The 18,403-nt window shown below is 43.4% G+C and overlaps 1 protein-coding gene across 2 annotated transcripts in view; it reads left to right on the top strand.

The window, feature by feature from the left end:
• LOC100692238 (H-2 class II histocompatibility antigen, E-S beta chain) overlaps positions 1–18,403 on the top strand; it is a 488,804-nt gene that overhangs the window by 420,265 nt on the left and 50,136 nt on the right. Inside the window, exons 2-7 of one of the 2 annotated variants that reach the window (XM_025905425.1) lie at positions 13,754–14,026; positions 14,307–14,520; positions 15,478–15,545; positions 15,629–15,739; positions 16,261–16,374; positions 17,580–17,745. The exons of the other annotated variant lie outside the window; for it this stretch is intronic. Coding sequence (XP_025761210.1) covers positions 13,754–14,026; positions 14,307–14,520; positions 15,478–15,545; positions 15,629–15,739; positions 16,261–16,374; positions 17,580–17,745 — 946 coding nt within the window. The remainder of the gene's footprint in view (positions 1–13,753; positions 14,027–14,306; positions 14,521–15,477; positions 15,546–15,628; positions 15,740–16,260; positions 16,375–17,579; positions 17,746–18,403) is intronic. 2 annotated transcript variants of the gene reach the window in all.

Below are 18,403 nucleotides of genomic sequence, written 5' to 3'. Positions count from 1 at the left end.
GATTTTACTGTCTTTGAATCTCAAGACATGAATCTGATAGGTTTATAGCATAAACCTATTCGCTGGAACGTTCAGGACAATTTGCTACACAGCAAAAACAAGACACAAGTAGGCAAAGTTCTTTGTGTTAGTCATGCATGAGGGAGGCCTGCCTGGAGCGAAGTGTCGTTCCACCCACTTGACCTCCGTCAGACTCTCAGCCAGGTTCCCCATAGCACTCCTTTTATTGTGGTTACATGAATATGCATAGGGTCATTAACATATAACATCTTACATAGGTATACATGTGAACAAAGAATACCCTGTGTGTGTGTGTGTGTGTGTGTGTGTGTGTGTGTGGGGTCAAGATGTGACCCCTTGAAGACTCCCCGAAGCTGGTGCCAGGAGTCTAGCAGTACATCTGAACAAAAGGCTCTTACACTCAAACAGATATACGTATGTTTGCTATACCATATATCAGCAAGAGAAGATACGACCTCTCCTAGGAGGTGTGTGATCTATGCCAGAACACTCTGAGGAGGAGTGAACACACTCGCCTCTTCATGCTACACAGAGTTGTTACAGACCTCCTAGGATGAGACATTCTTTCAATATGCCATCAACTATATACTTCTAAACACAAATGATTACATGTTTCTCAATACAAATGACAATAATAAAATATAAACCCAACAGAATCTGTCTCAGAGGTTGTGGGGGATTCAAACACAATTCTCCTGCAATCACCTCTCCCACATGCACAACTACCCAATTAAAGTCTGTATTCAACATTGGAGATGTTACATTTCAGCAATTAGAGCCACAAATGTCTTGACGCATGCTCAATCATCCACAAACTTTTTTTTACGGGCGGCACAAATCATTTGTGGGGCATCTTAATGCGACACCTGATTGTTCTCTAATTTTAGTTTTAGTAATATTTTTAAATGGTTGTACAAAATGAAAAAAACAGCCCCGGTGTATTGGCTGCATTTTTAGATAAATAGTAGTGATGGTAAATTTGATTCTTTTTACTGAATCGAGTTTTAATGAGTCACTCACCAAAGTGAATCGGGTTTTTTGAGTCATTTGATTCACTGAGACAGTTGACCAGAGAGTGCAAAAAATGTACATTTTCAATCAAACTTAATTTCTTTTCTCTTTTCATGTATATCCTACTGCTAAGATGAGTGATTCTAAAAGAAAACAATTATTTTATAGAGCAAAAAAGAGCAAAAAAATTTCTAAAGGGAACATTTATTTTGTTTATTTTTATTTTATTAATATTTTCCTTAAATGTGTCAAATATATGTTTTCTCATCTAAATGTCCACTGAGCTGTGAGCCAGGGGGCGGTAATGCGCCTTAACATTGGTTGCCAACCAAGAAGAAGAAGAAGCTGTGAGCCAGGAGGGAGGGGGTGAGTGAGTGAGTGAGTGAGTGACTCACTTGCTCTATGATTCAGCACAGGAGGGAGGGGGTGAGTGAGTCAATGAGTGAGTGATTCGTTCGCTCTATGATTCAGCACAGGAGGGAGGGGGTGAGCGAGTCCTGAGTGATTTGCTAACCCTATGATTCAGCACAGGAGGGAGGGGGTTAGTGAGTCCTGAGTGATTTGCTAACCCTATGATTCAGCATAGGAAAGGAGGGGGTGAGTAGCTCAAATGTGCTGTTAGCATGTTAGCAGAGCGATGCTACTGTGAACCGAGGAGCTATTGTATTGATGTGAGCTTCTACTCAGGGTTTTTTCTTCTAGTTCAGAGCAGAAATGTTTTTAAGATACTGGATGTTGTGTTTTTCTCCACAATTGTAATTATAAGCTAGATATATTGCTGCTAACAGCAACAGGGATGAGTCAGTGAGTCAGTTGGGCTTGTGAATCATGATTCATGAGTCAGTAAAGTGATTCTCGAGTATTGAACGATTCAAAGTCAAAGTCAGTTTTATTTGTCAATTTCTTCAGATGTACTTGCCATACAAAGGAATTGAAATTACGTTTCACACTGTCCCATGCGTAGACATAGACAACAATAAAGTGCAGATGCACAACATTTAGGTAACATACAGGATATAACAAGACAGGACCTACACATAACATATAATAAAGTGTTCCACAGTGCGCCCTGGAAAGTAGTGTACTAGTCTACTTGACGTAGTCCCAGGTTGTGGTTGGTAAGTGTTTTTGTTTTAATGCAGCATAAGACTGTAGCAGCAGTAATAGTAATATAAATAATATAAATAGTGCTAAAGAAAATACTAAAAATACAAAAAATATATAGCAGCAGGTGTGTGCAATTGTAATGCAGAGGTAGTCGTTTCCAGTCAGGAATGTGGAGAGTGTTTCCTTGTTGTGGAGTGTGTGTGTGTGTGTGGGGGGGGGGGGGGGGGAGGTCCAGTCTGTCTTCCTATACTCCTGCCAGTCTGGTGGTTCTGCTGGCTGGGAGCCGGGAGGGGAGAGAGTTCAGCAGTCTCACAGCCTGGTGGATGAAGCTGTTGGTGAGCCTGGTAGTGCGGGAGCGGAGACTTCTGTATCTTTTTCCGGAGGGCAGGAGGCTGAACAGACAGTGCGCGGGGTGGGTTGCATCGTTGACAATTGTGATGGCTTTGCGGGTAAGGCGGGTGGTGTAGATGTCTTGCAGGGAGGGGAGTGGTATACCAACTATCCTCTCAGCTGTTCTCACAATGCGCTGTAGAGCTTTTCTGTTATAATCAGTGCAGCTACCGCCCCACACAGTGATGCAGCTGGAAAGGATGCTTTCAATGGTTCCTCTGTAAAATGTGGTCAGGATGGGTGGTGGAGCACTTGCCCGCTTGAGTTTGCGCAGGAAGTAGAGGCGCTGTTGTGCTTTCTTGGCCAGTGATGCTGTGTTGGTGGTCCAGGAGAGGTCCTCACTGATGTGCACCCCCAGGAACTTGGTGCTGCTCACCCTCTCCACCGCAGCGCCGTCGATGGTCAATGGGGGGTGACAGGTGGGGCCTCTCTGGAAGTTGACAATAACCTCCTTGGTCTTGCTAACATTTAGCAGGAGGTTGTTGTCTCTGCACCACGTGGTCAGGAGCTCAACCTCTTTCCTGTAGTGGGTCTCATCGCCCTTGGTGATGAGCCCCACCAGCGTTGTGTCGTCCGCAAACTTCACAAGGTGGTTAGAGCTGTAGGTTGTTGTGCAGTCATGTGTCAGCAGGGTGAAGAGCAGAGGACTGAGCACACAGCCTTGTGGAGCCCCCGTGCTCAGGGTGATGCTGTTTGAGACCTTGTTGCCCACACGCACCGCTTGAGGCCTCTGGCTGAGGAAATCCAGCAGCCAGTTGCAGAGGGAGGTGCTAAGGCCCAGTCTGTCCAGTTTACAGATGAGTTGTTGTGGTATTATGGTGTTGAATGCTGAGCTGAAGTCTATGAATAGCATTCTCACATATGAGTCTTTCTTGTCCAGGTGAGTTAGGGCTGGGTGGAGGGCAGAGCAGATTGCATCTTCTGTGGATCGTTTCGCTCTGTATGCGAACTGGTATGGGTCCTGGGTGGGAGGTAGGGTGGATTTGATGTGTGACATGACTAGTCGTTCAAAGCACTTCATAATAATGGGTGTCAGTGCCACGGGGCGGTAGTCGTTGAAACAGGCTGGGGATGGTTTCTTTGGCACAGGTATGATGGTGGCAGTCTTGAAGCATGATGGGACAGTGGCTTGCCTCAGGGAGGTGTTAAAGATGTCTGTGAAGACATTCTTCAGCTCCTCTGCGCAGTCTTTCAGCACACTACCAGGGATGTTATCTGGACCCGCTGCTTTCCGGGCGTTGATGGTGATGAGTGTCCTCTTCACGCTGGCAGCAGACAGGCACAGAGGCTGGTCGTGTGGAGGTGGTGGTGTTTTCTGTGGGCGTGTGTTGTTCTGTGCTTCAAATCGTGCAAAGAAGCTGTTCAGGTTGTTGAGCAGAGTGGTGTCACTCTCACAGCTACGCGCTGCAGGCTTGTAGTCTGTAATAGCCTGGATGCCTTGCCATAGGCTTCGTGCGTCCTTGCTATCATTGAAGTGGGAGGTTATCTTGTGTGTGTAGTCCTGTTTCGCTTTCCTGATGCCACGGGACAGGTTGGCTCTCACTGTTCTCAGGCCTATTTCATCCCCAGCTCTGAAGGCCTTGTCTCTGGCTTTCAGCAGCCTGTGGACATCTCCTGTTAGCCATGGCTTCCGGTTGGCTTGGGTTGTGATACTTTTCATTTGTGTAACATCATCAATGCATTTGGTGATGTATGAGCTCACCGTGTCTGTACTCCTCGATGTCTATGAAGTTATTGTAGGTGGCTGCTTCCTTGAATATGTTCCAATCAGTTGACCCAAAGCAGTCTTGAAGAGCAGAGGTGGCCTCCTGTGGCCACACTCTTACCTCTTTCGTAACAGGTTTGATGACCTTCACTCTCTGTCTGTATGCTGGCATTAGCATAACAGTGAGGTGATCAGAGGTGCCGATGTGGGGGAGGGGGATGGCTTTGTATGCTCCTTTTTCCTGTGTGTAGACCAGGTCCAATGTGTTGTCTCCCCTTGTTGGAAAATGTACATGCTGATGAAACTTTGGGAGAACAGTTTTAAGATCAGCATGATTAAAGTCTCCTGCGAGGATGATGAAACCGTCTGGGTGTGTTGTTTGTTGCTCACTGATGGCCTGATACAGTTCGTTCAGCGCCGCATTTCTATCACTGTTGTTGCTAGCTGGAGGTATATAAGTAGCGATCAACAGGATCGAACTTATCTCCCTGGGCAAGTAGAAAGGGCGACACTTCACGATCATGAACTCCGCCAATGATGAGCAGTGTTTGTGTACTACAGTGGCATCACGACACCATTCGTCAAGGATGTAAACACAGACCCCGCCACCTCGGGTCTTGCCTCCGTCTACGAGAGCCCTGTCGGCTCTGTAGCATGCTAGCTGCTCCAGTTGTATGGCCGAGTCCGGAATGTTATCATTAAGCCATGTCTCAGTGAAAACTAGCACACAACAGTCACTTACTCTGCGATTCGCTGATCTCAGAAGTCGAATGTTATCCATTTTATTGTCCAGAGATCGTACGTTGGCCAAGAGGATCGATGGTATGGCTGGGCGAGTTGGCTTAGCCTCGAGCCTGACTCGGACAGCTCCGCGCTTGCCCCGCTTCCTTGTCCTAGCGCACCGCCTTCGACGCCTCCTTGCCCGGGGAGGGGTAGCAGGCGAGTCCGGTGAGTTGCTAGGCCACCTAGCAGGCTGTCGCAGAAGTCCTATCTCCCTTAGCATCTCAACGTTCGTGTTCAAAACTTGGCAAATCTTGCTTCTCCGAATGTGTAAGAGAGCCTGATTCGCGCATCGTTCATGATTCGCGCATCATTAATTAATAGTTGAATATGTTTACAAAATGTACATTTTATATTTGCATTTCAAGTTATAAACATTTACTCAACATGCCTGTGGGGTTTTTTTTACTGTAAAAAAAATTAATTCTAGGATTTTAAGTTCTTTGTGTGATTTCAGATCAGTAATACTAATGCAGTATGTCAGTGAAAAAAACAACTAAATTCAGTTGAGCTAAAAAGAATGATATGAAACAAGGCAAGGGGAAAAAATAAAATGAAACAATCTGAGGGTGAAATACAAACGTAAACTCAAAAGGAGTCAAAAAATGGCCGGTTGTATTTCAGACCTCAGTGGGTTAATCCAACAAATCATGAAAAATTAGGTTTAAATTTTTGTTCATGACAGTGCAGATTTCTGACATTTTGTGTAATTTAAAAATGTAACAATGGGATTGTTTTCTAACAAAAACAGTGAAACTTAAGTTAGACTTTGTGTTTGTAAACGAACCACCCCATGTAGCTTTCTGGATTTTATACTTATTGGGCTACATATTTATTTATTATACAGGCTATACAGTACATAAAATCAAAACTCATGTTTTATGTAACTAAAGTGTGCAGTTATGTGGGCTACAGACAATAATTAAGTTACAGACTATATTTATATGAAAAGCGTGTGTACTTACTGCATTTGAATCATTTTAACCATATGTAACCACCTGCATATGTCTTTGGAAAAAAAAAAGGCTTTGATTTTGCCACCCCATTTGATTTCTTTGCCACCCTCACACCACCCTAAGAAAATTTCTCTAGATCCGCCCCTGCTCCAGATGCTTTTCTTTCCAAGCTCCTTAGACTGACAAGTCCCAGTGTTTATTTTTATATGGTTCTCATTGTGAGTTTTAAGCACAGGTTAACGTGATGCGCCACAAAGCTCAGATGATTTCAAACTGGTTCCTTGATCGTGATAATGAAGTTGTTGCACTCAAATGGCCTCCACAGTCACCAGATGTTACTCCAATAAAGTACCTTTTGCATGTGGTGGAATGGGAGATTTGCCTTATGGACGTGCAGCTAACAAATCTGCAGCAACTGTGTGATGAAGTTATGTCAGTTCGGATCAGCATGTGTGAATATTTCCGCAATGTGTTGAATCTAGAAAGAGATATGAAGAATTAAGGTAGGTCTACACTAGCTAGGTGTACCTTATGAACTGGCCTGTGAATTTATATTACAGTATCTGAATTAAGCAAATAATTCAGATAAAATGGGTGTATTTTAAATATGGTAATATTTCACTTTTTAAAAAAAAATTCTTCTTTTTCCATCAGTGATTTTTCTTCTAGTTTGTTCATAAAGAGCAAAATATCGAGAGTGCATTTCATCATTTGCTCAGTAGGTTGTGCTATTGCTTTTTGGTTGCTCAAATGTTGCCTGGATTCAGGGGGAACATCATGAAAAGGAACAAAAATTGTTGTTATTCCTCACATACCGTTGGACAAACTTTCTAAACAGTTTAGAATAGATCAGGATAAATACAGTAAGAGTATTAAAGAAACATTTTAATATGCCTATATTTGCTTTCTTTCAGTTACAATGAATTTGAATGAATTCTCTGACTCAGTTTGTAGTGTTACAGATATAATAGAAGCCAAGTCAAGAAAAGATACCATGTACACTGTTGATACTTTATTAACTTAATAACTAAATGAATTAATAAGCAAAAGTATGAAAGCAAGAACATTTAAAAAACATTTAAAAATCTAAAAGTAGAGACTCAAATGCTTGAAAGCTTTTGGATCTAAAACCTATCAAACATATTTGTGCTTGCTTATTAGTAGCCCAGAGCTACTTGTACTCTTTGAAGCCCATTTTATTGGTTATTAATCATAACCTCAAAGACATAAATTAGATAAATCCAGTTTATTAGCCTACCCTTTTACAAAGACACATAGCCAAACCTTTTTGAACATTTATCCCACACTTAGAAAGGATAAAGTAGATATTGTCAGCATGTCGTTTTGTTAATTCACAGAAAGAGAAAGTAATTAATCAGAAAAATCTTTTAAAAGGACTGCTTCTTTCAAGTTTAGGGACATAATGGACGATTGATTATATTATATTATATATAATATATTATATATTATATCATTTTTTATATATAATATCTTTACTACTTCCGGCGCCCCCCGTGTGCGGCAGCCTGTTACAGCAGCTCTGCTCATTCTGAGTTTCTTTCTTTCTTATCTTTTTTCTTCTCGTATTTTTTATAACTAACGTATTAGTAATTAGACTCTGCAACCACGTTCTACCGTTTTGTGTTAGTTCTGGTCGTTTTTCTTAGTTTTTTTCTGCTTTTTTCACCCGTGTCTGGGGATCGAGAGCAGGGATCCTTTGTTTACAGTAAGGATCAGCTGTTAGCGCTGCGTCCCGCAGCAGTACTGCCGGCGGATAGACTCGACATTCCCAGCGAGCTGAGGAAGAAAAGACGGGGGTGTCGTGCTGGGAAGGAGCGCCGTCGCCCGAGAAGGAGACGTTATCGACCATCTCTTCCTTCTGTAATTATTGGAAACGTAAGATCTTTGCCCAATAAGATGGATGAGCTCACGTCGCTAACCTGGTCACAGAGGGAGTACCGGCAATGTAGCATCATGATGCTAACGGAGTCATGGCTAACATCGCTAACTCCGGACACGAGCGTGACACTACCGGGATTCCAGATGCTGCGAGCGGACAGGACAAGAGAGACAGCGGTAAGAGGAAAGAAGGGGGACTGGCAGTGTTTGTGAATGACAGATTGTGTAACCCTGGGCACATCACTGTAAAAGAACAACTCTGCAGCAGAGACATTGAGCTGTTAGCCGTTAGCATGCGTCCGTACTACCTGCCCCGGGAATTCTCGCATGTTATCGCGATAACAGCGTATGTCCCCCCCTCAGCCAATGCGGATGCAGCCTGTGACTCTCTCCACTCAGTGGTCAGCAGACTGTAAACACAATCTCTGAGAGCCCTTCTCATAATATCAGGGGACTTTAATCATGCCTCACTGGACTCCACACTTCCCACCTTCACCCAGTATGTGACCTGCCCAACCAGAGACAATAAAACACTGGACTTACTGTATGCCAATGCTGAAGAGGCATACAGTACATCACCTCTCCCTCCCCTGGGCAGATCTGATCACAACCTGGTGCACCTTGTCCCTGTGTATGAGCCCTTAGTGCACAGGGAGCCACCAGCCACCCGCACAGTACAGAGATGGTCGGAGGAGAGCGAGGAGGCTCTTAAGGATTGTTTTGAGTCCACTGTGTGGGAGGTGATCTGTGATGACCACGGAGAGGACATCGACAGCCTTACTACATGCATTACTGACTATATTAATTTCTGTGTGGATAACACCGTACCTACCAGGACTGTACGGTGTTTCTCCAACAACAAACCTTGGATTACCCCAGAAATTAAAGCTGTCCTCAAGCAGAAGAGGAGGGCCTTCAAATCCAGAGACAAAGAGGAGTTGAAAAGGGTGCAGAGAGAGTTGAGGGGACTGATAAGGAATGGGAAGGACAGCTACAGGCAGAAGATGGAGAACCAGCTTCAGCAAAACAATGTTGGTGAAGTCTGGAGAGGCCTCAGAACGATCTCAGGCCACAAACATCAGAACTCTCTGCCTGGGAGGGATGTGAGGTGGGCAAATGAACTGAATCATTTCTTCAACAGATTTGATTCAGCCATGAGGCAGTCTCCAACATCGGCTGCAGACTCACCCACCCCCACTGCTGCTGTTCCACCTCTGACACCTCAGACACTTCACACCTCCTCTATTCACCCTGCTCACTCCTCCCCACCCCCAACAACATGCAATACACACTCAACACAAGGCTCCACCCTGTCTCTCTCAACCACCCAGGTTAGGAGGGAACTGAGGAGGATTAATGGCAAGAAGGCAGCGGGCCCAGATGGCATCAGCTCGAGGGTCGTCAGGTCCTGCGTGGACCAACTGTGTGGGGTGATGGAGCACCTCTTCAACCTGAGCCTGAGGCTGGGAAGAGTCCCACAGCTCTGGAAAACCTCCTGTGTTGTACCAGTGCCAAAGACTTCACGCCCCAAGGACCTCAACAGCTACAGGCCGGTGGCTCTGACATCCCACCTGATGAAGACCCTGGAGCGGTTGGTCCTGGCTCAGCTTCGGCGCCTTGTGAGCTCATCACTGGACCCACTTCAGTTTGCCTACCAGCCTGGCATTGGAGCGGATGATGCCATCATTCACCTCCTACATCGTTCCCTCGCTCACCTGGAGACCGCTGGGAGCACTGTGAGAATCATGTTCTTTGATTTCTCCAGTGCCTTCAACACTATTCTTCCCTCGGTCCTGAAGGACAAGCTGGAGAACTCTGGAGTGGACCATCACCTCACTACCTGGATTCTGGACTACCTCACCGACCGACCACAGTATGTGAGGACTCAGGGCTGTGTGTCGGACAGGGTCGTCTGCAGTACGGGGGCCCCACAGGGAACGGTTCTGGCTCCATTCCTCTTCACCATCTACACTGCAGACTTCTCCCACAACTCCACCCAGTGCTTCCTGCAGAAGTTCTCTGATGACTCTGCAATAGTCGGCCTCATCACTGATGGGGATGACAAGGAGTACAGAGAACTGACCCAAGACTTTGTGGACTGGTGCCAGCTGAACTACCTCCAGATCAATGCCAGTAAAACCAAGGAGCTGGTGGTAGACTTCCGCAGGCACAAGCATCCTCCACTGCAACCACTGAACATCCAAGGTATGGACATCAAGGCTGTGGACAGCTACAGGTACCTTGGTGTTCATCTGAACAACAAACTGGACTGGACTCATAATTCAGACGCCCTCTACAGGAAAGGGCAGGGCAGGCTGAACCTGCTGCAGAGACTCAGGTCGTTTGGAGTGAAGGGCCCACTCCTGAAGACCTTCTATGACTCTGTGGTGGCCTCAGCCATCTTCTATGGTGTGGTCTGCTAGGGTGGCAGCATCTCTGCCGGGGACAGGAAGAGACTGAACAGGCTGATCCGAAGGGCCAGCTCTGTTCTACGATGCCCTCTGGACCCAGTGGAGGTGGTGAGTGACAGGAGAATGGTGGCTAAGCTGTCATCACTGTTGGACAACATCTCCCACCCCATGCAGGAGACTGTGACAGCACTGAGCAGCTCCTTCAGTGGCAGGCTGCGGCACCCACGGTGTGGGACGGAGAGATTTCGCAGGTCTTTCCTCCCCACTGCTGTCAGACTCCACAACAAAGACTTTAACTGATCAACCACACACATCCACACATGTGGAATAAGACTAATGTGCAATAATCTTTTCTGGCATCGTTGTATTTTTACTCAGTTGTATATAGTTGTATATAGCATTTGTATTCTATTTTTATCTTATTGTATATTTTATTCTATTTTATTCTACTGTATATAGTATTTTTATTTTATTTTATTCTGTACAGTTGTGTACTGTATTTATTCTTATTGTATTCTAATTTTTGCTTCATAACTTTTGCACTGTCCACTTCCTGCTGTGACAAGACAAATTTCCCATGTGTGAGACTAATAAAGGTTATCTTATCTTACCTTATTTTGTCTGTATTTTGACGGGTTGCAAAACCTGCCACTGTGTGCTGTTCTTTTGCAAAGAAAATGAGCGTTATGGTATTGATATATTCAAAGTCCATGCAAAGAACTTCTTTTCATACATGTGCAGTTGCTTTGGCTCTACGTATAGTGGACAGCAGATTCTTGATGACTCTTTTCAAAACAGCAACATCCATATTCAAAGAATACTCACTGTTGACCCCTGTACTCCTTTGTTTTTCTAAATTCAACACTTTCTGATATATATTTTGCAGCTTTTTCTTTTTGTATTTCCCTATAACAACCCTCAGGATGCCATTTGTTTAGGATGACATTCTTGTGAATTCTGCTTTTTATGTTTTCTGCTTTTGGACTGAGGGTACATAATACACACGTTGTCACTGTGTTTTGTACTAGCAGCTGTTAAAAGAGCACACAGAGGCCTCTGCTTTTACTTTAGCAAGTCTGTTTTTATTATGTCTCAGGGTCCAGACTGTTGAACACTTTAACGTCCTGCTGATGCTTCACATCACAGTCTTTATGATGAAAAACATGTTCTCTCATTAACAGATGTCTGTGCGGTCACTTCTTATGAAAATGGACAGAATCTGGGTTCAAGCTTCCTCTTCTTCCTCTTCTATTACCATAGATCATTCATAGGGAGCATGAAAGATTTCTAATATTGTCCCCATAAACAACATGTTTTTATAGAACTCATTGTGACACAGAGATTTATATTCTTTCACAATGAGCATGGACTCAAAATCTTGTGAGCTTCATATTTATAAAATATGAAAAAGAAGACTTTTATTTCAATGTATGATCTACACCTCTTGTTAAAAAAAAAAGCTGATTGGATGCATTTAAAAAGGCTCCTGTCGAGACAGTCCTTCTGCGAGCATGCATGCACACACACACACACACACACACACAAACACACACACACACACACACACACACACACACACACACACACACACGTGTAACCAGTGTGTTTCTGCGTTGTGTTTGACAAATGAAGGTAAAAGTATGAAAGACATCCAAGTAAATAACTTGCTCACTCCAGCTCCTACAACCAAATACAAACAGTGGCGGAGAGGGTTAGCTCAACTCACCACAACTCCCAAGCTAGCCAGAATTATATATTCATGCTAGCATTAACGGTGCCTAAAACACATTTGTGGCACACACATACTACACATTTATAGCATATAACAAAAACTGGCACAATGATGACAATAACTGAACTAAAGACACACATTCAGAAATATCAGGGTGGCTAAATATACATTATATGTGTGTTGTACAGTGTCTGGAAAGAAATGACACCCACCTCTCCCACAGGGGAATTATAGAAAAGGGAAGAGGCCAAAGGGGTACACTGTATTTATAGGGTTGAATCAAATACAGGCTTGAAGGTCCTATAGTCAGGTATGAAGAACACATTTTGTGTAATTATAACAATATGTAATTTATGACTGGGCAGGGCTCTAGAGTGCGACCAATTTGGTCGCAAATGTTTGTCTAAATATGAGCTTGTCCACAGCACAAACACTCTTCCCCAGCAGTCTGACAAAAAATCAGAAAAACACAAATATTAAACACATATATAAAATATTTATTTTGTTTGACTAATAGTTAAAAAAAGAGATTTTAATGAACACTGTATTTAAGGACTAAAACATCAGGCTGATGCTTCCTGTGTGACTCACATTTGCTGAGAGTCAGGACTGAATAACAGACACTGAATCAACCCTCTGATCTCCTCAGGTCTGTATGAGATGAACTCTGTCAGCAGCTGTTCAGACACTGATGGAGAGGATGTGCTGATCCTGGATGATGAGGTGGTCTGGTACGCAGACTTCAACAAACGGAAAGGAGTCGATTCTCTGCCAGCCTTTGCAGATCATCCAAGCTTTGAAGGAAAGTATGAAGAAGCTGTGGCTAATCAACAGGTCTGCAGACAAAACCTGAAGGTGGCTCGTACGGCAATGAAGGACTTTCCTAAAGAACATGGTAAACATAAATCATCAACCACACAGTCCACATGTAAAGAGCAGAAATACACACACAGTGTGGGAGTAAATACTGGAAACATTTCACTCATAGAGATTAAAAAAGAAAGCTTTATGGCAGATAAATCATGGAGATCCAGGCTGACAGGTTAGATCAGTGAGGAGTAGTGAATTAAACATTTAGTCAAACTACTGCAGCACATTCAATTCACAGAGGAGCTGTTTGGTTTTCAGGATCTAATCCAACCCTGTTTGTTTAATGTTGGCTCATTCTTCCAAAGTCACGGAGCTGCTCTGGTTTCTCAGGTGTTCATTTTAAAAGGACTTTATGAGCTGATGTTTATCCAGGCAGAAATGTTTTCATCACTAATTTGTTGAGTTAGTAAATGCTGTGAGTTTTAGTGACTTCTTTAAAAAAAACATGAACATGTCGGAACTGATTGTGGAAAAATCTCCAAGTCACGTGAAGAAACAGAAAATATTTTCTAAATTCATCTTTCTGAGTTAACTTCAGTAATTACTCCCCCAACACATTAATGTTTCTTTTCAGAGAAAGATATGAAAAAAATCTGAGTGGTCTTTTAGGTCAGTTCCCATCAGTCACACCTGTTATAACAGCCCAACTAGATCGTGGCACTTATTAACCTGGGATGGTTTTACAAGCCCAGACTGCAGGTTTCAGGGGAAGATATTACTTGGAAAGTCTTGAGGGACCAGTTAGGACTGGATGGTGATGATGTTACTGTTGTGGTGCTCCAACAGTAGCTGTGTGTAACTCCTGACAGTAGAGATGTGTGTGTGGGAGGAGCAGCTCAGCCTGAGTGATTCTCTGATCTTTGTGTTTCAGATGGATACGAGTATTACACTTCATCCCGCTGCCTGTTTAACTCCACTGAGCTGCGGGACATAGAGTACATCAGATCTTACTATTACAACAGGATAGAGTATGTCAGGTTTAGCAGCAGTGTGGGGATGTTTGTTGGATACACTGAGTACGGTGTGAAGGAGGCAGAATACTTTAACAATGATCCTGGACAGCTCGCTGCGATGAGAGCTCAGAAGGAGACGTACTGCACACCAAACATTGACCTCTGGTACCGAAGTGTTCTGACAAAATCAGGCGAGTCAGTGTTTCTGTGACATCATCGAATCATCATATAAACATCATCACACTGATGTCGTCATCAACACAACTCCTGACTGGACTCTCTGCACAGTTTACAGTAACACTGCTGAAGGTTTAATGTGACACATTCATTAAAGCTACATGATCTCTGGAGTTCTGCTCCACTTTAAAGCTTTGGCCTATTTGACGTCACACTGGAGTGTCTGTGGTTTGTGGCGTCCTGCTTTAGTTTGTTGCGAAATTCATCAAAGTAATTTTCATTTTCATTTTCCAGTGAAACCATTTGTCAGACTTCACTGGACGAAGCCCCCTGTTGATCATCATCCTGCCATATTGGCTTGCAGCATCTACGACTTCTACCCCAAATATATCAAAGTGACCTGGTTGAGAAACGGACAGAGAGTAACCTCCAACACAACAACAACTGAAGAGCTTCCAGATGCTGATTGGTTCTACCAGATCCATTCCTATTTGGAGTACACACCCAGGTGAGTCTAGTTTGGGCCTGCAAACAGGACTTGCTGATTCTTATTTATTCTTGTAATTTTTTAATGTTTTCTGTCACCTGCTTATTTTTTCCCTGATGCTGTGGCGCTTCTTCAGTCTCATGTCTACTTTCTTCAGGATAGTTCCAGCATCAGCACAGAACACCTACATATTCATGTTTTCAATAAAACAGCTCTGGTCTGATCCTTGGGCCCCCTCGTATCAGACTTATTTAGCTCAGGCTGGTCTGTGTCTCCGGCTCACTGACTTTAGTTTGAATAACATGAAAATCATCCACAGATGCAGATGTTCACAGCTCAGCCTGTGAAACCTGTTCCCTCTTCTCCTTCCTCATTCCTGCTACAACTAAATCCCCCCAAGGTTCACTTAAAGTTCCCATTTCTTCTGAGCCAAGTGTTTCAGCAGGAACTGTCTGAATTCAGCAGAGCAAAAAATAGGAAGTCCCCAAGATTGTTTTTAACAAAGCTATAAACATGTGATGACAATTTCTTTGTTTTCACTTAGTGAATATGAACATTTCCCTACATACTGTTGCATGTGTTGATGTGTCATGTAATCAGTTTCAGAGAATTCCTCAAACTGAACCTGTGATGGACTTGAGCTAAAACATCATGAACCTCCTGTTCTAAAGGACCAGTGTTAAAGACTAAGCCTTTACACCTGGATGACTGAGATAGTCGAGTGCTTGGAACACATTTCTACAAGATGTAAAATGATGAAATGAACAAATCTTAGGATTCCATAAAAAGCATTGAGTCTCCAAGTTCAAAATAATTATGCAGCCATGCCAACTAAACCTTCCTTTCGTTACTTCGGAGTGCTACAGCAGGAAATAGAATTAGGCTGGAAAACGAAAAGGAAACAAGTCTGAATTGTAGTTCTGTAGTTATGTACTTGTAGTTCTGTGTGAGAGTCAGTGATGTTGGTTTGTGTTGAAGGTCTGGAGAGAAGATCTCCTGTATGGTGGAGCACGCCAGCCTGGACCTACCTCTGGTTACTGACTGGGGTGAATACCTGTCTGTATACACACACCTGTACACCTGCCTGTGTGTCTGTCCACCTGTGTGACTCTCACCTGTGTGTCCTCAGTCCCATCCATGTCTGAATCCAAGAAATTGATGATCATTGGAGCCTTTGGGCTGATCCTGGGTCTGGTCTTTTTCCTGGCTGGAGTCATCTACACAATGATGTGCAGCAGAGGTCAGAGCAGCACTCACACCAAACTGAAGCCAGTTCATGCCAGAACACATGAGTTTGAAACCAGTGTGGATTCTAGGCCTTCTATACAGTTTCATGTACATGTTACATACATGTTTCCTCACAGCACTTTAAAGGACACGAATACTTTGGATGTTCATCAGCAGGATGATTTAAATCAGAACCAGAGCATGAAAATTAGAATGATTAAGGGTCAGAGTTCAGAATCTCTCCTCTCTCTGTGATGTCCTGTGAGATTGTAGTAACAGTGGGGCACCACAGGGCCCTGTAAGAGGACCTTTGTTTTTAAATTGGATATGTGAGGAATTTCCACATGAATCAGGCTAAAGGTCAGTTATATATAGGTGCGTCTACCGGAAAGGTGAGGAGTAGCCGTGGTGAGCGCCAGTATTACTTTACCAAAGCCAAAGTGTGAGCAGCATAAAACATTAGAGCTGTGGCATGTATCGGTTCAGCCTGAGTTGTCACTCTTTGACCTTTGACCCTTGCTCTCTGTGTTACAGATGGATATACACCTTTGGCTCACAAGTCCAATGTGAAGCAGCCAGGGGGCTGGAGCAAAGATGCTGCAGCTCTGAGCTTGTGGAGACCTCAGAAGGAGAAGTTCTTCAAGTCAGGTGACTCAGTGTTTCTATGGCATCATCAGATCATCACATGAAAGCTCAGATCCTCACTGATTAATCAGTTCCTGACTGAACACACAGCACACTGTGACGGTTTCATCTTTGTGTTACAATAAACCAGAGCCTGCTGATTGGCTTTGCCACATAGGAAAATATTAGAGAAGTCATTATGTCATTTAGCACCAGATGGTGAGCAACTGCCGACAGCAGCTGGCAGCAGCTTTGGGTACAGCCACCAGTGTGGGTTTAGGGTGCCAGGCGTCTCTGGATTTGGAGCATTTCTTACTGTATTATGATTGCTACTGAGGCCAGTGTTATCAGCTATACTTGTTGTTGTAGTTGTTTGTTTACCAGAACATTTACAAGTGTCTAATAATCATGCTTTTATTGTTGTCTGGTGTTCAGCCCAACACTGCCTGGCTGTCACATGCTTCATATAAACGCTCATAGCTCGCTGCCTAAGATTGATATACTTAGAGTCTGGGCCTGTTCAAGTAATGCTGACATAACTGTCATATCTGAAAGTTATTTATCTAATTTTATATTGATTAAGATAAAGACGTGGCAGTTGGTGGATTTAACATTCATCACTCTGCTGTCCCAGACAAGGCGGTGGTGTGGGGGTTAATGTAAAGGTCTGTGTTCATCCTCAGGTCTTGTAGTGTAGTTCGGCTTCTTCTTGTTGCTACCACTTTTTAGCTCTCTTGGATTCCAGTGATATAATTATTGTCTCTGCTCATTCTCTCCATCTGTTGGAGTCTGTTTATCACATAGCACTAAGATCTAGCACACCACTGTACTTTATACTCTCTGGTTGACTGGTCCTCATGGGCCTTGTGCAGGATGCTTCAGTTCATACAGAATTGCAAAGAGCATAATGCAAGACTTGCAGGTCTCTTAGTTGATTTTACTTACAGACTTTAAAAGACGTATAAATGACTCATCAGTGGAAACATTCGACCATTTTAGTTATAAGACTATTTTTTCATTGTAGTAATTTTAATATGTTTGTCTGAAGCAGCTCTCTTTATAAATGAGACATCATGTCTCATTGGGACTACCTGTGTAAATAAAGCTTACATAAGATAAATTATAATTCCAGATTATCAGTGAAACATTGAAAAGCTGTGAGGGAGCCACACAGCAAGGGAGGGATGCAGGAAACTGTGATGGTTTAAATTGTAATTTTTATGTTCCAGTGATGCCGCTGATTGGTGTTCATGCCATGGCGCCCTCTGGTGGTCATCATCCTGCCATGCTGCTCTACAGAGTCTACGACTTCTACCCCAAAAAGGTCGCTTCTGCTAAAGCGATAGCAGCAGCTGATTTGCTTGAGAAGACTTTACCAGATGAGCTGGAGCCCAGGTGAGTCCACAGCTCTGAGTGCAGGTACAAAGGATGAGGAGGCAGATAGTTTATAAAGACACACTCAGGCTGCAGGGTGGCTTTATTTATATAACTTAGATTCTGTCATATTTAATGATGATTATTTTAAACCAGAAGATGAAAATACCAGAAACATTGAGGGCTGGATCTCTGGGTGTAACCACACGTGTGCCTCTATGGTGAGTTCCTGTATGACTGAAAGGAAACACCAGTTTACATCAGGCTCAGTGTCAGGATTGTGATGTGGATGAGTCATTATTTACAGAAGTTCATGTTTTTAATACAACTGCTTCTGCATATTAGCAGTGGGCACATTCACAGTTTATAAAAGTGCACTGACACTTTTATAAACTGTGATAACTGTGAAAGAGAGCAGGCAGCACTAAGAGACAGAAACAGGACTGCTGGATGAGCTACACTCACTAGTATGAGCAGAGACAGAGCGATGCCCTGTATCATCATTAGCTAAGCTCAGTATGAGTCGTCTGTGAGGAGAACTCCTGTCTCAGCTGATGTTCTTCAGTTTCTTCTTTACTTTTAATAGAAAATGTTTCTGATTCTGTGCAGCCAAAAAGTTAAAGATCATTCCTACTGTGGAGAAAAAAAGACTGTTGTTTGAAAGCCTAAAAACAAATAC

The sequence above is a fragment of the Oreochromis niloticus genome, linkage group LG3 (assembly GCF_001858045.2).
Source record: "Oreochromis niloticus isolate F11D_XX linkage group LG3, O_niloticus_UMD_NMBU, whole genome shotgun sequence".
Taxonomy (NCBI): Eukaryota; Metazoa; Chordata; class Actinopteri; order Cichliformes; family Cichlidae; genus Oreochromis; species Oreochromis niloticus.
The sequence above is the reverse complement of the archived record's forward strand: the minus strand, read 5'-3'. Positions and strand labels throughout refer to the sequence as shown.